Raw genomic sequence first — 22359 nt, 5'->3', positions numbered from 1 at the left:
TAGCAACTTATACAAGGTAAACAACTACTTCTAAACAAGTTTTTTAAAATACTGTGTGCATTATTCTGTTCCAACTGTGGGAGTGAAACAGAAGAATAAAGGAGAAAATGGAGATCCAAATACCTTGGGGTCTCTCCATACTCTTTCCCCACCCTCTCCTGATTTGTTTGCCTCCTGAGGAGGCAATACACACTAGAGCCTGGAAAGGTCTTGGAGGAGAACTGAGACCAGGATTCAGGATAAACAGAGCTAAACCAAAAGTGAACAGGCAAAAGAATGGAGTTAGAAATATGCATATCTGATAACACACAGAATATAAGTCCATGACCAAGGTAAGCCCACAGCTATTGACATTGGAGATATATGAGAAAAAAGATTCACCAAAGAAACCACATACACATACCTGTAAATCATTTCATTAGGAGCCGTGTCATCAAAGGCATAATCAAAACGAAAAGTTTGGTTTTCTAGGTACCTTGTTAAATCCACTTTTTGTTTTGGTTCATGTACCATCACAACATCTTTATTAGGAATCGTTATTACATCAAGGTCTTTCATTAAAGTTTCTATAAAATAAATGAAATACATATATTTAAGTAGCAACACATCACTATTTTTTACATATTTTCATTGTTTACACTCTTATAATGTCTCAGATAACACAGCTCCTGCAAGTAACAACACTGCAATGGACTTGGGCTTCTGATACCTAGAAGCCTTACTTCTGCTAAGTAAGAGATTTCACTTTTGAAGTCATCATCCTATCTTACCAAGTGCTAGAAGGTAAAGAAAGGTTGTACAAAGTCGATTAGAAAAGCTAAGATCATTAATGATAGCACTATCATTATAACTTCATTTTTAAATTATCTTTTTATTTTTCGTAAATCCTTAAAGTTATAGTCACATGTTCACAGCTTTCAAAAAGAAAAAAACTGTTTTCATTCTACACAGACATTTTCATTTGTGTATTCCTCCTGGAATCTCAAGTATACATCTTTAATATAGAATTTCTCTAAAGGAAAATCTTTTCTTTAAATTATTTGTAAGGAGAAAAAGCTGAATGTGCTAATGATGCTTCCTATCACTAGGAATGAACAAAAGCCATCTAGATGTGATTTCAATAGTGAGTCCCCAGGTTATAATTACTACACAGCACTACAATTTATTGCTAGTTGTTGTATGAGATATGACTCGGTAAAACAGAGAACCCAGTGATCCATGATATGCACAAAAATAAAGATTCTTTCTGTGTACAGTCAGGATGACTAATGTGTCCTACTTCCTGCAAAGTCAATCTACAGAATGATTGGTGCTGAGAACACCTAAAGACTTTGGTGATAATTCTGTGTTTGTGAGACTGACAGAAATTGATTTGTACACTTGATTTCTATTAAATTATTTGAACATGAAAGGGGAAATATAATATTATTGGCGTGTTGTTATTGCAATAATAAAGGAAAAACTATATTTTTTCTCTTCAAGGTATTACAGACTAATATCTTTGATTTCTTTATACTTTATATAATTTTATATAATTTTAAAATGTGACAAGAGAAATATTGTTTCTTATGAACTTTCAAAATTAAAGTGAATGTTCTCAGAATACTGCATTATGTGGGTATGAGATTATCTCTATGGTTCCTCGCCAGCATAGATTATTTCATTAATACCTTTTATTATAGCCTATTCCTAAAAATGCAAAATAACTTCAGTGCCAACCTCATTTTTACTTAGGCACTCATCTTCCTACCAGCGCTTCAGAACTACTTTTTAATAGCTCCAAACCACTAATACCCAAGATATACAACTTGCACAGAATCAAGTCCCACTTCTGAATCCTAATTTATGCCTCATGACAACTTGCTGTCAATTACTGTATTTTCACTTTCTCCACCTTCAGTGCAGGTTGAAGGCAACGTTCCCCCCAAATGTATCACGTCTCTGAGTCATATTTTATTAAAGATAACCTCCAATGCTAAAACAGAAATTGAACTGTTACCAGACGTATATTGAATGCCCTTATTACATAGGTTGTGAAAAATAGTTTCAATCAATCAATTTTTGCGATTATGCATTCCTTTCAGATCAATAAAAGAAAAAATACATGGAATAAGAAAACAGCAAAAGTAAATATAAACAAAAAAATGTAGGGGAAGCAGCAATCTGTAGGGGAAAAAATAAGACAAAAGTAAACTAACTATATACTGACATCAACATATGTTTTCCCTTTCCCTTTTCTATACAATTCTCCCATGTTTCTCTGGATATCCTCCAGATAATTCTCAATGTGTAGTTGACAGTACAAAAATAATAAATTCATCCCATGTTGTTTCAAAGTTCTTTGAGTCCTTAAGTTAAAAAAAAATAACAAAGAGAAGGAAAGAAACATCTTTCAAAATGAAAATCAGCTTACTTTAGTGTTGGATTCAGACAGGATGCAATTCAGAAGCATTTGCAGTTCTTAATTTCCCATGAAAGTAAAGAACTTCATAGAAAGATTGGGATTTAGCTGGAGTTGAAAACCTAAATGGTTTTTTTTGGGAGGGCTACAGACTCCAGTCTGATCATCAGGCAGTAAGAAAAAAAGTAGTAATGCTAATCATACTAGAAAAGAAGTCACTAGGGAGTGATTCCAGTACCTAAAAATAATTGTTTAGTGCCATTCCATATGCCCTAAGGTATCCTGCCCAGCCCCAAGCAACAACTCCAGGAGATACAAGTCTCCAGTTTGTCTATAACCTGCTAATCCTGCAAGGATGTCTTGGACACCCTTGAACACCTGTCGTGGTTTGAGCTCCCCAAAAATCCAATTTTCATGCCTCCCACAATTTGTTTCAGTGTGAGAGGGGTTTTCAGACATAACACATCTACTAGCATGGGGAAATTATATCAAAATTTATTACTAACACAATAAATACTTTAATACCTTTATATACAACAATTCTAACTATCTCTCTTATGGTAAAGCAATATATTTACATAGATCAAATCCCTCCTTTCCCTCCAATAAAAGTTCAGAAGGAAAGAAGAAGAAATCTTTCAGGGTAGCACAATCTCTTCTCTTCCAAGCAGCAGATTCACTTCGTCGTAGCTGGAAAATCTCTCTCTCACTCTTCGTTACAACGCAGGGGTTTTTTCTCTCACGCCCCTGCAGCCCTTTGGCTCCAACCGAAGGTCTCTCCCGTGGGCTGCAAAGCAGGGATAAAACTCGCCTTACCACGGTCATATCATGGGGTGCAAGGCATCCCATGAAAGTCCCTTCCTAGGGGGGTTAAGTTCCCCCTGAGTCAGAACGTTTAGGGGCTCTCAGTTCAGTTTTTGCCCCAAGCGTTCTAACAGAGCTCCTTTGCTCTGTCTCTGCTGCAAACGTGGCAGGGGAGGGCCACTTCCCCTGCATTCCGTCCTGGTCCAGCTCACAGGACGTCTCCGAGTTCTCAGCTCTTCTCTCTCTCTCTAGCTGCTGCTGCATTTTGGAACTCCCTTCAAATGGAAGTCCACCCCTCTTTCCAAAAGAGGGTCTCTAAAGGGGTTTTGGGGAGATTTAATTCAGTCTTAGCCCAAAACAGTCTCTACTGAGTTTTCTCTGCTCTGTTGCCAGTTCTCCCTCCTGCAGGACATTTCTGCATCTCTCAGCCTGGCTCCGTGCCATCTCGCTGCTTGCTGGCTATCTTTTTGGCTTTCAGCCACAGCTCTCCACTCAGCGCTGCCTCTGCCACCGCTCCAGCATCTTTCTGCTGCCCACTCACAGTGGAGAAAACTCCCCCCAGCCATTGGCTACGGCACCTGGTCCAGTTTTAATACTGTTCCGGGTCCCTCGCAGCCCAGACGGGGGTTGGGGGCCTTGGCCCCCAGGGGGGCTCACTGGCCCCTCTCTCAAACACCTGGCATCTCAAGCCATGGTTGCCTCTCTTCTAGCTACGTAATCAGGTCTCCTTTTCTGGTCTGTTGTAATATGTTAATTTCACAGGGGCGAATTGTAACTTCTGATTGGCTCTACACCAAGAACACCACCCCCCGGGGTTAACCACTTTCCAACTCCAGGGGAAAACCCTTTTTAACCCACAACAACACCTTAAATATCAGAAGACACCAACATTCAAGCACCTGAATTGTACCCTTGATGTTTGATTCAAGACTTGAAAGTACAAATATACAGGTATAAAAAAAGTGTAGAAAAATTTTCATTGAGTAGCTCACTGATCAGGTGATTACTTAAAGAATAGTTTAAAAAAATGGTGATCCTAACACAATGTAAGAATACTGAAGAAATTACAGTAGAATTAATTCCCAGATCAACTAAATACATCCTAGATGACCTTGGGAAAAAATTACACTACATAAAATGGTGACAGTTAAACTACTTTTCTCACCATCTTTATTCAGGTTATGATAAGTTTATGAATTTTCTGGGTGCCTCACACATATTGTCTAGTATAACAGTGTTTCATCTTTGATCAGTATTTCTAGATCTCTTTAATACAAATAATATTACTATCAGAAGCAGCTTTTCAGAGAAAAAAAATCTGCAAAATCTTAAATGGCCATACCTTTTTTATTGAGTGGTCGTTTTCGTACACAAACACATATCTTGTGCTCATCAATCTACAAAGGAAACAATCTTTCAGTGAACTATATCCCCATTCCAGTTATACAATATTTTACTTCTATTCTTGAATAATAATATCATTTAAACAAAGAGAAATTTACAAGACAGTGAGTCATCTGAATGTGTAAAAGGCCCTTGCATCTGCACAATAACCTAGAACCCAAAAGGGAGAACCCAAACTAAAACACAAAGCCAAAATGCATAGGCAGTGGAGGCAGTGAAACATATCCTGGGGAGATTATAGGGATATGGCCTGGGAGTGCAGGGAGGAGATCAGGAAAGCCAAGGCGCAGCTGGAGTTGAACTTGGCTAAGGACATGAAAAATAACAATAAGGGTTTCTACAGGCACATGGGATAAGAAAGATAAAAGAAACCGTACACCCCCCCCCCCCCCCCCCCAATGAGCAAAACGGGAGACCTGGCTACTTGGGCCACGGAGAAAGCTGAGGTACTCAATGAGTTTTTTGCCTTGGTCTTAACTGGCAAGTGCTCCAGTCACACTGCCCAACTCACAGAATCCAAAGGCAGGGGCTGAGAAAATGAAGTACCACCCACCAAAGGAGAAGATCAGGTTTAAAACCATCTAAGGAACCTGAAGGTGCACAATTCCCTGAGACCTGACAAGATACATCCATGGGTCCCGAAAGAACTGGCTGAGGAAGTGGCTAAGCCACTATCCATCATATTTGAAAAGTCAAGGGAGTCTGGTGAAGTTCCCGTGACTGAAAAAGGGGAAACATAATCCCGATTTTTAAAAAGGGAAATAAGGAAGACCCAGGGAACTACAGGCCTGTCAGACTCACCTCAGTGCCTAGCAAGATCATGGAGCAGATCCTCCTGGAAACTAAGCTAAGGCACATGGAAAATAAGGAGGTGATTGGTGACAGCCAACATGGCTTCACTAAGGGCAAATCACAGAATCACAGAATAGTTAGGGTTGGAAGGGACCTCTGGAGATCACCCAGTCCAACCCCCCTGCCAAGGCAGGTTTACCTAGAGCAGGTGACACAAGAATAAATTCAGGTGGGTTTTGAATGTCTCCAAAGAGGGAGACTCCATGACCTCCCTGGGCAGCCTGTTCCAGTGCTCTGCCAGCCTCAACATGAAGTTCTTCCTCCTGTTGAGGTGAAACTTCTCGTGTTTTAGTTTATGGCCATTGTTCCTTGTCCTGTTGTTGGGCACCACTGAAAAGAGTCTGGCACCATCCTCTTGGCACCTGCCTTTGAGATATTTATATGCATTAATTAGATTTCCTCTCAGTCTTCTCTAGACTAAACAGGCCCAGCTCCCACAGTTCTCTCCTCATGAGAGGTGCTCCAGACCCCTAATCATCTTTGTGGCCCTCCACTGGACCCTATGCCTGACAAACTTGGTGGCCTTCTACAACGGGGTTACAGCATTGGTGGATGAGGGAAGAGTGACTGATGTCATCTACCTGGAATTGTGCAAAGCATTTGACACTGTCCCGTGTGACATCCTGGTCTCTAAACTGGAGAGACATGGATTTGATGGATGGACCACTTGGTGGATAAGGGATTGGTTGGATGGTCACACTCAAAGAGTTGCAGTCAATGGTTTGATGTCCAAGTGAAGACCAGTGAGGAGTGGCGTTCCTCAGGTGTAGTGGATTTCTGTGGCTGGGTTTTGGTAGCGGGAGGGCTACATCAGGGGTTGGTACTGGGACCAGGACTGTTTAACATCTTTATCAGTGATACGGACAGTGGGATCAACTGCACCCTCAGCAAGGTTGCAGATGATACCAAGCTGTGTGGTGTGGTAGACATGCTGGAGGGAAGGGATGCCATTCAGAGGGACCTTGACAGGCTTCAGAGTTGGGCCCGTGTGAAGTTTGTGAAGTTCAACAAGGCCAAGTGCAAGGTCCTGCACCTGGGTCAGGGCAATCTCAAATATGGATACAGGTTGGACAATGAGTAGGTTGAGAGCAGCCCTGCCAAGAAGGACTTGGAGGTATTGGTGAATGAAAAACTGAATATGAGCTGGCAGTGTGTGCTCACAGCCCAGAAAGTGAATCGCATCCTGGACTGCATCAAAAGTGTGACCAGCAGGTCGAGAGAGGTGATTCTCCCCCTCTACTCTCCACTCTTGTGAGACCCCACCTGGAGTACTGCATCCAGCTCTGGGGCTTCCAGCATAAGAAGGATGTGGACCTGTTGGAGTGAGTCCAGAGGAGGCCATGAAGATCCTCAGAGGGCTGGAGCACATCTGCTATGGAGAAAGGCTGAAAGAGTTGGGACTGTTCAGCCTGGAGAAGAGAAGGCTCTGGGGAGACCTTATAGCAGCCTTCCAGTGCCTAAAGGGGGCCTACAGGAAAGATGGGGAGGGACTTTTTATCAGGGAGTGCAGTGATGAGGGGGAACGGTTTTAAACTAAAAGAGGAGAGATTTAGATTAGATGTTAGGAAGTAATTCTTTACTGTGAGGGTGGTGAGGCACAGGTTTCCCAGAGAAATTGAGGATACTCCCTCTGTGGAAGTGTTCAAGGCAAGGTACATACATTGAAAAAATTGGAAACAGAGAGCAAAATTCAGAAGGATAAAAAATTTCCACATCACTCAGGTACTTACAGGATCTGCAGTTGTCAGTGGTCTATAATCCAAACTTCCCCTGAAATCTCTTATCATACACATAATTTCATAATTTGGGTTTGTAGCGTCAACATCCTAGGGAAATAAGCAACAGAACTTCTAATATACTTTTTTTCCTGAAATGAACTAATTTCAATAACTTCTACATGTACTTGAAAAAAAATCCACGTTAACTGAAATGTTAATTTTTCTCCAAAACACCATAAATGTCTCAACTGCAAGTTTAATGCCTTTTTCCATTCTGATGTAGCTAATTTACTGATCGTAAAGCAAAATAATTATATGCTTTCTATTTAATATTTTTGGTTGGCATGTATTAGAAAATACTTTTGGATTGGGGACTCATTAAAATTCTACTAAAAAAAGAAGTGACTACCGGTTTTGCAAAAATCTTCACCTTAAAGAAACACAGCTGAACAATTGCACAACAGATAGCATATACAGTCAACGCTTCTTAATCTGAGATACGGTGATCCAACAGACAAATGGATACTCTCTATTACTTTAGGTTGTTGACCCTGACTACAGTGAACTAAAAACTACTTATAGTAACTCCATAATAAATGTATTCCTGCTGAAACATTTCCTTCTAACATTCAGAAAGGGGTATTACTTATTATGGAAAAGGTATTTGCCTAATATTCTTCAAACTCTGTTTAGAGGTCTTGCCCACCAGAAGCCAGTGCTTGGTTAATTATCGATGCATTTCACAACAACAACAGAATACACAAAACAACACAAAGCATAGATACATACAAGTCACCAAGAAAAACAGAACTTTTTCATACAGAAATTTAAGGCTTGGATGAAAAGGGAGTTGTCACAGAAGTGATAAAAAGAAAATTTGAGGTGTAGTACTGTAGCAGTTCATATTACAGGAAGAGTGCAGCAAAGCATTCTGGAACCTGTAGTCTTTGGTACTCTATCACACATGCGCAGTGGAGTGCTCTAATGTCATTGGTTAAGAGATCACGTGTTACGATTTGAACACTATTTAAACTGCTGTTCTTGGTAATAAAGCTAATTTAATTATAGCATAAATGTGTGCAAGCTGGGTTCGTGCCAAACAGGTGCCACAGATGACGCCCGAATCGGGACATTCAACAGACATCAGGAACCAGAAGCGTTAAGCTTTGGGATGTCTGCCGGTGGCACTCCATCCTCATAGAATTAAAAGGAAAAAGGAAGAATTCTTCAACAAGTCGCGTGCACCAGTTACCTCTGCAAACACAGGACAAAAAGGGAAAAAAAGGACGAAAAGGGACAAAAGAAGAAAGATCCAGCTTCAGCAAACTGAGGTAATCTAAATCTATCAAGGATGGGAGGGAGGTGTTCCCACGAAGGGAGGTTTTCCCAAAAAATGGAAGAAAAAGCTGAAGCGTTATTAATATATATTGCCGTAGTTATAACGGAATTCCTGCCTGTCAGGATTCTTAATGTGACTGTTTAGCAAAAAGTTAGGAAAATAAAGAGAAATAAAGCAACTTTGGGAGATAGGGAAGCCTTTAGAAATTTAGCCATATGGACAAAAATTATGGACGCTTTAAAAACTGCACAAAAGAATTCAAACTCGTCCATGGAAACTGACTCTAACCCTGCCCCCCCCGCAAACCCCTTAGGCACCCGGCAAAGACATGGAGGTGGGGGGAAACCACCGGGAACGCGGGAGGAAAAAATATGGGAAGGAGAAGGTATATGGTTGGTATCGGCACTGTATTCCCCCGGCCGGGAGCGGGAAGGAGATGTTACAAGCGGTAGTTCTGTGCCGAGTTTTCGCGGGTGCGTGGGCTCCGGGGTGCGAGTGCATGATTTAAACCGCGAAACTGTTGCGGGGAGGCATTTATTAGATTCCCGCCGCGAGATGGAGGAATGCATGCAGGATAGCTCTTCCCGTGGAACTGCTGTGGAGTTGCAGCCGCATGGAGACCGCGTGGTTGCACGGGCGCGGCCATTTTGCCCCGGCCACGTGGCAGGGAGTAGTTCATCTCTTCCGGTCCCGCGGCGACGCCCGCACCGCGCTAAAGAACAGCGGCGTGGCGAGGCGGCAGCTCCAATAGGAGCTGGGGAGAGGGGGGACCTGGCGCGGCCCCCCCCCCCCGCGCCCGGGGTGGAGCGGCAGCAGCGGCGCTGTGCAGGGGCTTTCCCGGCGGGGCGGACACACGGCCCCACCGGGGCTCCGCCCCCGCTGCGTTGCTGCCGCGGGACCGGGGCTGTTCCAGGGCACCCCGTGGTGCGAAGCCAAGGTCCCTGGGCGCGGCTCTGCGCAGCCCCCGGGGGGCCACCCCCGCCCCGGCTTGGATCTGCGGGCTGGTCGGCCGCTCGGCGCCGGCTCCGCTCCCGCCCCCGCCCCCCCCCCGCCTGCGGCGAGGTGCGGGGACACGGCCAGGCGAGCCCAGAACGGGGGCCGGCGGCAGCGGCAGGTTTGGCAGGGGCGGTTTCGGCAGCAGCGGTGGCGGGAGCAGGAGAGAGGGGGCCGGTCCGGCCCCTCCCCGCGAGGACGGCTCAGCGCCTAAAACAGACCAGCACGGACGAGCGGGGGCAGGGCCCGGGCCCCGGGCCGGCAACAGCAACCCAGCACCCGAGCCTCCACTCAGGATCAAACAACTGATACAGCGTTTCCAGCAACAACGCCCACAGCCTGCAAACCTAGCCAATGAGCCACTGCTCTCAAAGAAGCAATATCTCTCAGCACCCTACTCCAAAAACTGAGTTTCAACCTGCAAAACATCGTGACAAAAGCACACACCCTCCCTGCCAGCATAACTGCTCCTGAACCACCTGTGCAGAACTCAGCTGTGAAAGCTTCCACAGCCCCACAGAATCTCAGCACCATCGTCCAGACCATCCACTGACTGCTGACCAATAGAGAACTGACCAAACCGGACAGCAGCCTGCCAGGGCTGGCCAAAATCTCCAACCAAGAAGCAACAAGCATGAAAGCATCCACAAACACCACTGCAACCCTGCAGAAACAGACCAGCATCTACGAGAGACAGCTTCCTTCAATGGACCTTTCTGTAACACAATTTTATCCCTTTTACAAATAGCCATTCTTTGCCCCATATCTCGACAAGCTATTATCAAGAAACCACACAACACATTAAGAAAAATATTACAAAAACAATAAAAAGGGGGGGAGGGGTTATAGGTCTCTTCTCTATGTATGTAAACCTACATTAACTCTTCTTCAAAACAGAAACAATCACCAAAAACAAGTGATGAAACTGAACCAAAAGAAACACACAATCAATAACTACTGCCAATTCATACTTATAGTTAAAAAGCAAAACAGAATGAAAATACAGAACGTGAGAACGAAACGCGTGAATAGCGGCCGCTGTTTGAATGGAAAAGTTTGAGAGTGTGTGTGTGTATGGAAATTCAAAAAAATTCAATATCAATTATATCTCAAAGGCACAATTATACAACAATATCACCTCAACCACATAAATTATCCTCAAATAGCAGTAACTACAATATTCATTCCCTCAGATAAAAAGTCTTACATATTTATAAACCCTGAATAATTGAAGGTTACACAATTAATAAAGTTATGAATATTACATGGTTAATGAAGTTACATAGCTAATAAAGTTATTACTGGTTTTAATAAAGGCCTTACCACATAAGGCCCTGGTTAATATTGTGGTTAAGATAAGTTTGTCTACATTAAGAAATGTTTATGAAAAAAGTTTTAAAATTGTTCTGTAACTTGTTATAATTATAATAAGGAAAGGGGAAATGTAGCAGTTCATATTACAGGAAGAATGCAGCAAAGCATTCTGGAACCTGTAGTCTTTGGTACACTATCACACGTGCCCAGTGGAGTGCTTTAATGTCATTGGTTGAGGTCACATTACGATTTGAACACTATTCAAACTGCTGTTCTTGGTAATAAAGCTAATTCAGTTATAGCACAAATGTGTGCAAGCTGGGTTTGTGCCAAACAGGTGCCACATAGTACCACATCAAAGAATTTTAACATTCAAAACAAATTATTTGCTCCAATTATTTGCTCCTCACACATAAAGCCAGAGTAATGCTTTGCATTTGTTTAAGTGGATGGAAATTAGAGACCAAGAATTCAAAATAAGTGAATTTGAGTCAACTTAGAAAAATCATTAAACCATGAAGTAAATTGCCTGAATTTACTTGGTGGTGGTATTTCTCATATCACTAGCAGATTGGCAGTTGTATTGGGTTTGCGTGGCAAGGTTTTGGGTAGAGGGGGGGCTACAGAGGTGGCTTCTGTGAGAAGCTGCTAGAAGCTTCCCCTATGTCCAGTAGAGCCAATGCCAGCCAGCTCCACGATGGACCTGCCACTGGCCAAGACTGAACCCATCACCGATGGCGGTAACGCCTCTGTGATAACGTATTTAAAAAGGGAAAAAAATTATTGTGTGGAAGTACTTGCAGATAGAGAAGAGAGGAGTGAGAGAATATATGAGAGGAACAACTCTGCAGATACCAAGGTCAGTGAAGAAGGAGGGGCAGGAGGTGCTCCAGGTGCTGGAGCAGAGGTTCCCCTGCAGCCCATGGTGCAGCCCATGGTGAGGCAGGCTGTCCCCCTGCAGCCCACGGAGGACCCCCATGCGGGAGAAGGTGGATGCCCAAAGGACGCTATGACCCTGTTGTGGGAAGCCCATGCTGGAGCTGGCTCCTGGCAGGACCTGTGGCCCCATGGAGAGAGAAGCCCACACTGGAGCAAGTTTGCTGGCAGGATTTGTGACCCTGTGGGAAATCCATGTTGGAGCAGTCTGTTCCTGAAGGACTGCACCTTGTGGAAAAGTACCCATGCTGGAGCAGTTTGAGAAGGACTATAGCCTGTGGGAAGGACTTAGGTTGGAGAAGTCCATGGAGGACTGTCTCCCATGGGAGGGACCCCACACTGGAGCAGAGGAATGAGTCCTGTCCCTGAGGAGGAAGCAGCACCAGAAACGTGTGATGAACTGACCGTAACCCCCAATTCCTGTCTCCCTGTGCCACTGGGGGGAGGAGGTAGAGAATCGGGAATAAAGTTGAGCCTGGGAAGGAGGGAGGGGCGGGGGGAAGGTGTTTGTAAGATTTGTTTTACTTCTCATGTAAGATTTGTTTTACTTCTCATTATCCTACTCTAATTTGAATGGTAATAAATTCAATTAATTTCCCCAAGTCAAGTCTGTTTTGCCTGTGCCAGTAATCAGTGAGTGATCTCTCCCTGCCCTTATCTCAACCCACAAGCCTTTCTTTATATTTTCTCTCCCCTCTCCAGCTGAGGAGGGGAGTGATAGAGCAGCTTTGGTGGGCACCTGGCATCCAGTAGATCCACCCCTGTAGTATCTCTTTAGAGAGACTAACACATACACACACAGGCATGCCAACAAGATTTTGCTAGTAGTTTTGCTAAAGCTTTTACACTTCTGTGACAGGAAGTCATTTAATATTAATAGATTTTTCTCAAAGGATTAACAACTTCATTTCTTTCCCACAAGTTTATAAAAACTAACTGGCAAACCGCGTTTTGCAGAGCTAATTTATAAATGCATAGACAGGTATAAAGGAAAAAAATCACTGTTCAAACTTGAGTCTCAAATAGATCTCCCCTAAGACATCAGTGATCATAAAGAACAATTTATCATAATGCTGTAATTAACCCCATGCACCACTACAGACTTGGGGAAGATCTGAAGGTTGGGGGCAGCCTTGGCTGTAGTGACCATGAGATCGTGGAGTTAAGTATTGGGCAAGGAGGAAGCAGGACAGCAAGTAAGATTACAACCATGGACTTCAGGAGAGCTAACTTTAGTCTCTTCAGGGACCTTCTTGGAAGAATCCCATGGGAAGAAGCCCCTAAGGGAAGAGGGGTCCAAGAGACTTGGTTGATATTCAAGGATCACTTCCTCCAGGCTCAAGAACGATGCATCCCAATAAGAAAGAAATTGGGCCAAGGGGGCAAGAGACCTGCATGGATGAACAATGAACTCCTGTCATTACTCAAGCACAAGCAGGAAATACACTAGAGGTGGAAGCAGGGTCAGGCCACTCAGAATGAATAGAGAGAGGTGGTCAGAGTAAGTAGAAATGAGATGAGGAAGGCCAAGGCCCATCTGGAATTAAATCTGGCCAAGGATGTCAAGGACTACAAGAAGGGCTGCTTCAAGTACATCAATAACAAAAGGAAAACAAAGGATAATGTGGGCCCAATACTTGGAGGGGGGACCCTGGTAACAGAGGATGCAGAGAAGACAGAGCTACTGAATGCCTTTGTTGCATTGGTCTTCACTGACAAGACCAGTTCTCAGGGATCTCTGACCCAGGAGACCAGGAAAAAGGAATGTTGGAATGAAGACTTTCCCTTAGTCAAGGAGAATTGGGTCAGAGAACACCTAAACAAACTTGACATTCACAAGTCCATGGGCCCTGATGGGATGCATCCACGTATACTGAAAGAGCTGGCAGACACCATAACAAGGTCACTCACAATGATCTTTGAAAGGTCGTGGTGATCAGGACAGGTGCCTGAGGACTGGAAGACAGCAAATGTAACCCCATTCTTCAAAAAGGGAAAGAAGGACCCAGGGAACTACTGACCAGTAAGCCTTACCTCAATCCCTGGAAAGGTGATGGAGGACATCCTTTTGGAGGCCATCTCTATCCACATGGAGAACAAGAAGGTGATAAGGAGTAGTCAGCATGGATTCACTAAAGGTAAGTCATGTTTGACCAACCTGATTGCCTTCTATGATGAGACAACAACCTGGATGGATGAAGGGAGAGCAGTGAATATTGTCTACCTGGACTTCAGCAAGACTTTTGACACTATCTCTTACAATATCCTCATCGATAAACTCAGGAAGTGTGGACTGGATGAGTGGATGGTGAAGTGGATTGAGAACTGGCTGAACAGCAGATCCCAGAGGGTCGTAATCAGTGGCACAGGGTCTAGTTGTAGACCTGTCACTGGTGGTGTCCCCCAAGGTTCAATACTGGGCCCAGTATTGTTTAACTTATTCATCAATGACTTGGATGAAGGGGCAGAGTGCCTCCTCAGCAAGTTTGCTGATGACAGAAAGCTGGGAGCAGTGACCAATATCCCAGAGTGCTGTGCAACCCTTCAGAAGGACCTTGACAGATTGGAGAGATGGACAGAGAGGAACTGTCTGAAGTTCAACAAAGGCAAATGAAGGTTCCTGCACCTGGGGAAGAATAACCCCATGCATCAGTACAGGTCGGGGGCCAACCTGCTGGAAAGCAGCTTTATGGAGTAGGACCTGGGGGTCCTGGTGGACAACAGGCTGTCCACGAGCCAGAAGTATGTCCTTGTGGCCAAGAAGGTGTCAAAGTTGACAACAGGTCTGTCGGAAGGAAGACAGGATTACAAAAGCAGATATCCTGAACTTTCTGCAAAGTCACTATGAGTCTGCTATAGCCAAGCCACTATGAGTCTGCAGATGCAGTATCATCGTGACTCTGCTGTTTTGCAGCCAATCTTGAAGTATGTGTATATAAAAGCACCAATTACAGTGTAACATGTATTTTGTGCCAATGACTATAAATGTCAGTGATCTGTTACAATAAAGGATCTATCTATCCCTCTCCTGTCCTATTTTTGGAATAAGACTGTTTCTGTGTTGCTTTGGCGGTCTCAACAGCGACATTTGGTGACCCCTGGACATGATACGCAATCAACATGATCTCCAGCGGTTTGATGACCTTGGCAGGTGATCTCCTAGAGAGTTCGTCAGGGACCTCCGAGGTGCTCTCCGAGAGAGTTTGAAGTGATTTATCTCCTAGAGAGAGAGTTTGAACCGTGGGCCGAAGCACGGTGGAGATGGCGCCCAATGTAGCTTTGAGAGCAGTGGGATTCTGCCTTGGTCCGGACCTGAGATTTTATCGACACCTCACGAGGTAAGACATTGGAGGTGAGCCATCAGGAACAAAACATAAGCCCTCCTTAGTCGTAAGGGTGTTAAGATTAATGATTTTGCATTATGACGTGTGCTGTTATGGTGCTGAAAACAAGGCTTTGAAGCTATTATGTCAGTTGCACTTAGTGTGTCTGTCTGGCGCTTGCTCTGTGAGACTTTGAAAGATTTGGAAGCGGGCGGTAGGCAGCAATCCATGCAATGATTCACATAGGGACCAAATTCTGAGACGCAGCTACCCAGGAAGATAAGCAGGCTGCCAGTGTCCTGAAACCATAGCAAACTGTCTTTGAAACTTTGAAAGATCACGCTTCTAAAAAGTAACCGCCCTCCAAGCCAGAAAATGTAGAAAAACCTAACAATTCACCCCTGGAGGCAGAAAAGAAAGAGGGACCCCTACCCTCCATTGCCGCCGATGCGGGAATTTTCAGCTGCGTAGTCATGGAATGGCATCGGTGCCCTGCTGAGGGGGGAGGAGTGCATCGCTACCCGACACACGCTGCCCCAACCGAACCGTGCGAAATCGAACTGTGACTCACTGCCCAACCCTCTAGACTCCCCCTCCGATTGGGAGACCCTCCATCCCGGCTCACACGGTGCTGCTGCTGCAGCAAAAAACAGTCTTTCCACTGGACGACTCTGCCAAGAAGACAAATAAGGAGAGAAAGTCAAATTGAGACATGCAGGCAAAAGGAGCGGGGCAGAAACAAACTCAAGAGTGAACAGAGGAGCGGCGAAAGCAAGCTGAGTGCCGCGGCCCCTCAGTGGGGGCCGGGCAGAAAACAGCAGAGCAGAGCCCGTTCTTGTACGAGCCACTGGGCTTAGAGTCGGCACCCACCTTATTTTCTTTCTTTTTCGCAGCCTGAGTTACCTATTCTTTGTTCATGTACTAGTTAACTGTTTCAGCTTCACAGTGTGTGTAAGGCGAAACACATAAGATATGCAACAGTTTTAAAAAGTTCGTGCAGATTAAGTTTAATGTAGTGAAAGCCCGAAGAAAGTGTCTTGAACAAAAGAGAGAGAGTACCTATGCTGTGCTGGGACCCTGACACAGACGGCCCCCGCCGCTTTCGAGTGGCGGGGGAAGAGAGGGGGGATTGTGCAGCGCGGCGTTGGGCAGAGTCGTGCCAAGACGAGCTGGAGCCAGATCCGGGCAGCGGGGCCACTCAACAGCGACCACGACTGGCGTGGGGACCCCTATAGGGGTGGTCCCGCTGCCTGCGGTGAAGAATTCTGAAGCGGGGTGGGGCGGCTTTCCACCGGAGCAGAGTGGAGGTGCCTTTCTCCCCTTCCTCCCCATGCAGACAGCCGTGCAAACACCCTTTCGTTGTTCTGTGTTTTACAGACAAGACTCTAGAGATTACTAGAAAAGTTTTTGTGTACACTAATTTAGCGAAAAGGCCTAGTTCCAAGATATCTTATTTGACAAAAGCAGTTTTTGCCAGAGAAAAAAGAAAAATTGGGCCATTTTAGCCTGAGAATTCCACCTTTGTGAGGAGAGAGATAAGATCTAAAGAGATAATACAAGGAATAGCATAGCAACAGACAACCTTTCAAGTTTAAACTGTTGCTTAGTAATTGAATAGAGGAAATCAAAACGTTTTTTACTTTTTATGACAACAAACAAGAAACAAACTATGTGAACTTCTTTGATAACCTTAATTTTTCTGTTCTCTTTTCAGTAAAACATATACCAGAAAGACTGAAAAGTAGAAATTGTTCCTTAGTCAATTTTTTTAATGCAAATTGTTGCCAAAAACCAGAAAACATTCTGAAAAACTCGAGTGCTCTCAGAACTGTGAGGTTTTCTGAGAAAGGAAACATAAGGGTATAAATGCTCTTTCACCCAAAGATATTTTGCTGACAAACATAACAGCTCCAATAACAAACTCTAAAATAGAACACAACTGACTATTAGTTACAGCCTTACATTGATTTAAGTTTAATATATTTGGGGATTCAAAAGACAAATTCTGCCTTGCTCAGATTGTGTGAAATACAAATATGCGTAATTTTGAAAGTATCTAAATTGTCTTAAACTGCATCTGTTCTAGTGTCTGTACTAAGCAGCAAAAATGTGTCCCTGTTATCAGGTGACAAGCTTAGACCAGAACTGTTGCTGCTTTGCCAGGAAGCATTTCTGCCAGACCACTACATCCTCCCTGTAGTCAGGTGTGCATCCTGGATCCCCCGGTATGCTCCTATGAGCAAGACCCTAGTTTGGAGCAACCTGAGTGAGTTTTGCTGTGGCTTTTAGCCACCAACGCGCCTGCAACAAACGTGGGTAGAGCCCTTCCCAAATCTTCGTTCGCGAAGCCTAGCCATGAAAGTTGGAAGTTGCTTTACAATTGTTAAATTCTTGAATGCATCTGCGTAAGTTAAACTATTATAACTATTTTGTTTAAGTAATGTGTTTAGAATTTTCAAGCATTCCTATTTTTTATTACTTAATACATACAAATATTCTCAAAATATTATGTTATCCCAGAAAAATATATAATATCAGCAAAAATTCAGATTTAGTTGCTTATAAATCCTAGCTGATCATGTCTTTTCAGAGGCTGGGTGAAACTGCTTAAGTCTGAAAGGATGTGACTGTTCTCCAGTTTCATTTTTTTTGCATCCAGAGAGGCAAAAATCTGCCCTATGAATTACTGTGAATCCTTACATTAGAAAGGTAGAAGTTTCAGTTTCAGAAATGCTGTTCAAATCCCAAACTGTGTGTGACTTGATAACAGAAAGGTAAAAGGGATAAAACTATATTTAATCCAATCATGCAAATAAAACCCTTATCAAAATCAGTAATCCCATCCTCTGAAGAATTTCCATATGCTGGGATTTTGAACAGCCAGTTGTTTCTTCATAATGAAAACTGACACTTATCAACCTGCTCTCAATTAATGCCTTGCTACTTGACTTTATCAAAGTTACAGTGGCCTTCCTGAAATTCAGTGTGTTTTGCTTTACAATAAGAGAGAATTGTTCTGCAGTACAACCTGATAAAATGCTGCTCAAAATTATAAAAGTAGAGTAAAAGAAAATACAGAAATTAGAGACCTAAGAAGCTGAATTAAAACTAAATGTGATTGTTCTAACCAATGTTATTTGAGAAGCAGGATTGAAGAATGCTCCAAAACAAATTCAAAAAACCAAGCCATGGAACCTATCTCCAACAGAGAGAATTACACTGCAAAGAATCATCACTAAGCTTTCAGCTTCAAAGAAAAGTTGTGAAATTACCCACAATAACCACTAAAAACTAATAATAATAATGGCCAGAAGATTTTTTGGGAAAGGTCTTTTACCTTTCAAGCCTGCGCAATGGATTTTTTTAGGTGAGACACAGCATGCGCTGAACTGAGCCCACCCTTTAATCCTAAGGTTCATCTGCCGGGGCCGAGCAAGCTTGGACAATGGCAGTGAGGTCCTCAGGACGTAGGTTTGTTTAGAGTGACCTTCTCATAGATGGATGGCCTCACAGGGCTAACAAGCTCCATCTGCCCGGGGGACCCGGAATCAAACCTGGGTCGCAGCGGTGAGAGTGCCGCATGCTAACCACTAGGCCACCAGGGGTCCCTCCACTAAAAACTAATTGAACTATTAATAACAAATTTGTAAGTTTTTTATTAAAGGTGAAGAACAACTAGAAGAGGCAGATGAACAAAGGCCGAAAGTTGACTACATCCCAGACATGAGAGACAACTTGGACTGACTTCTCACTGTATTAATAGACTGTAATACTGACTTATCTATTCATTTTTCTAGGTGCAGACTATAGACAGAAATCATGCGTTGCTGCCAATCACACATTACTCACATAACTCAAACATCGGTTTAACTTTTCCACAATTTAGAAAGTCTAAAAGAAAAAAACCCTATAAAGACAAGTAATGTTGTAATTTGCTGTTTTTCAAAAGCTAAAACAATTCTTGCAGGTTAGAGTGCGTGTCACACTGCAGAAGTTACATTATACTCATTGAAAGAGACTATAAATCTCTTCAACAGAATTATTTGCAATATACTGTGTGAATTCTAATAACTGTTTTGTTTTCCTTTAGTGACTACTGCTGTGAAACGTCTTGATATGCCTAATGTAAATGTTCAGAGATTCTTATTCAGTATTAACACTGTTGAGTAGATAATCTCATGATAACATATTGTACAGGCTAATTTAATCCATATGTGATACAATGTCCCTTCAGTTCTATCAAGATGTGAATTATGACATGAAATACCATTTGTATTAATTTACAACTCTTACGGCATGTTGCTAAAAAAAAACAAAAATATAGAATTACACATCAAATGAATATTTTTAAATACAAAAAAGGGGGAAAGAGACTATGCAGACGTATAAACAGATGCTAAATCAGAATAGATCTCATTTAAGTTTGTTAGACTTTATATTCCTTATAATAATTCCTCTTCAAACCAGGTACAGTTGTTGAACGTGACTACCAGAAAATGACAAACCGAGAAGTACACAGCCAATAACTACTTAAAATGTAAACTGTGTAATTAAAATTTAAAAGTATAATAGACATTCCAGCTATGTGTGAGTGAAGGATGACTGAGGTGGCCACCAATTGAATGCCTGGAAAAAGACTGTATGAGAGAGAGAAACTGTGTAGATATATATGTGTGTAGACTTAAAAATACTTTACATGAGTGTCAAGATTTTAAGGGAATGTGTTACATGAATCTGTCGGACCATAGAGAATCCTTATTCTGGGTGGCAAATTTACTCTCTAACTTTTTTCTTGGTGAAGTGTTGTTATCCATCCTTGTTGTGAGATGCTGCATTTCTTCTTAGCTTTGAATCAAGGGTTGTCGATACTGATGCCTTGCTTGATCAGCCTGTTGCAAAGGGCCCTGCAGCAGACTGTCAAGGCCATCTTTGTGGCATAAATACAAAAAAAAGGGGAATTGTTGGGGTTGACAACAGGTCTGTCGGAAGGAAGACAGGATTACAAAAGCAGATATCCTGAACTTTCTGCAAAGTCACTATGAGTCTGCTATAGCCAAGCCACTATGAGTCTGCAGATGCAGTATCATTGTGATTCTGCTGTTTTGCAGCCAATCTTGAAGTATGTGTATATAAAAGCACCAATTACAGTGTAACATGTATTTTATGCCAATGACTATAAATGTCAGTGATCTGTTACAATAAAGGATCTATCCCTCTCCTGTCCTATTTTTGGAATAAGACTGTTTCTGTGTTGCTTTGGCCGTCTCAACAGTGACAAGAAGGCCTATGGTATCCTGGAGTGCATTGGGAAGAACATTGCCAGCAGGTCATCAGAGGTGATCCTGCCCCTCTACTCATAGAATCATAGAATCATAAAATGGCCTGGGTTGGAAGGGACCTTAAAGGTCATCGAGTTCCAAGCCCCTTGACACAGGCAGGGACACCTTTTGCTAGACCAGGTTGCTCAGAGCTCCATCCGACCTGGCCTTGAACACTTCTAGGGATGGGGCATCCACAACTTTTCAGGGAGACCTGTGCCAGTGCCTCACCACCCTCACAGTCAAAAATTTCTTCCTAATACCTAATCTAAATGTACCCTCTTTCAGTTTGAAGCCATTCCCCCTTGCCCTGTCACCGCATGCCCTTGTAAATAGTCTTTCTCCATCTTTCTTGTAGGCTCCCTTCAGGTACTAGAAGGCCACAATTAGGTTACCCCAAAGCCTTCTCTTTTGCAAGCTGAACAATCCCAACTCTCTCAGCCTTTCCTCATAGGAGAGGTGCTCCATCCTTCTAATCAACTTGGCGGCCCTTCTCTGGACTCACTCCAACAGACTGTTGTCCTTCCTGTACTGGGGACCTCAGAGCTGGATGCGGCATTCCAGGTGGGGCCTCACCAGAGCAGAGGGGCAGAATCACCTCCCTTGATTTGGTGGTCATGCTTCTGATGCAGCCCAGAACATGGTTGGCTTTCTGGGCTGCAAGCACACATTACCGGCTCATGTCCAGCCTCTCATACACCAGCACCCTCAAGTTCTTCTCGGCAGGGCTCCTCTCAATCTGTTCATCCCCAATTGATACCGGGGGTTGCCCCGACCAGGTGCAGCACCTTGCACTTGGTCTTGTTAAATTGCATAAGATTTCCCATGGGCCCACTTCTTGAGCTTGTCTAGGTCCACCTGGATGGCATCCCATCCCTCAGGTGTATCAACTGCACCACTCAGCTTGGTGTCATCAGCTCTAGTGAGGCTGCATCTGGAGTACTGTGTCCAGTTCTGAGCTACTCAGTACGAGACATGGAGCTCCTGGAGTGGGCCCAGCGGAGGGCGACAAAGATTATTAGGGGACTGGGGCATCTCTCTTACGAGGAAAGGCTAAGGGAGCTGGGCCTGTTCAGCTTCAAGAACAGACGACTAAGAGGGGACCTCATTAATGTATATCAGTATCTAAAGGGAGTGTTTCAAGAGGATGGAGCCAGGCTCTTCTTGGTGGTGCCAAGCAATAGGACAAGAGGCAACGGACAGAAACTGATGCACAGGAAGTTCCACCTGAATATGAGGAAGAACTTCTTTACTGTGCAGTTGATCGCACACTGGAACAGGTTGCCCAGAGAGGTTGTGGAGTCTCCCTCACTGGAAATATTAAAGAACCTCCTGGATGCAATCCTGTACAATGTACTCTAGGATGACTTTGCTTGAGCAGGGAGGTTGGACTAGATGACCCCACTGTGGTCCCTTCCAACATTAACCATTCTGTGATTCTGTGATTCTGTGAAAAGGACATGGGGGTGCTGGTCAACAGCAGCTGAACATGAGCCCAGGTGCCCAAGAAGGCCAATGGCATCCTGGCTTGTGTCAGCAATAGTGTGGCCAGCAGGACCAGGGCAGCGACCGTCCGCCTGTGCTGGGCACTGCTGAGGCTGCATCTCAAATCCTGGGTTCAGTTTTGGGCCCCTCATCACAAGAAAGGCATTGAGGTGCTGGAGCATGTCCAGGGAATGGCGATGGACCTGGGGAGGGGACTGGAGGACAAGTCTGATGACAAGCAGCTGAGGGAGCTGGGGGGGCTCAGTCTGGAGAAAAGGAGGCTCAGGGGGCCCTTCTTACTCTACAACTACATGAAAGGAGGTTGTGGTGAGGTGGAGGTCAGCCTCTTCTCCTAGGTAATAAGTGACAAGATGAGAGGAAATGGCCTCAAAACATTTCTTCATGGAAAGGGTTGTTGAGCATTGGAACAGGCTGCCCAGGGAATTATTGGAATCACCATTCCTGGAAGTGT

At 43.9% G+C, this 22359-nt stretch overlaps 1 protein-coding gene across 3 annotated transcripts in view; it reads right to left on the bottom strand.

Moving 5' to 3' along the window:
* Window positions 1-22359, bottom strand: part of LOC113961071 (kinesin-like protein KIF2A) — a 103363-nt gene that overhangs the window by 34053 nt on the left and 46951 nt on the right. For all 3 annotated transcript variants that reach the window (XM_027671089.1, XM_027671088.1, XM_027671090.1), the window contains exons 7-9: window positions 7192-7287; window positions 4548-4602; window positions 404-566 (exon numbers count right to left, since the gene is read on the bottom strand). In XM_027671089.1, coding sequence (XP_027526890.1) covers window positions 404-566; window positions 4548-4602; window positions 7192-7287 — 314 coding nt within the window. The remainder of the gene's footprint in view (window positions 1-403; window positions 567-4547; window positions 4603-7191; window positions 7288-22359) is intronic.

This window comes from Neopelma chrysocephalum, unplaced genomic scaffold, assembly GCF_003984885.1.
Source record: "Neopelma chrysocephalum unplaced genomic scaffold, ASM398488v2 Primary Assembly neopelma1_97033, whole genome shotgun sequence".
In the NCBI taxonomy this organism is placed as follows: Eukaryota; Metazoa; Chordata; class Aves; order Passeriformes; family Pipridae; genus Neopelma; species Neopelma chrysocephalum.
The sequence above is the reverse complement of the archived record's forward strand: the minus strand, read 5'-3'. Positions and strand labels throughout refer to the sequence as shown.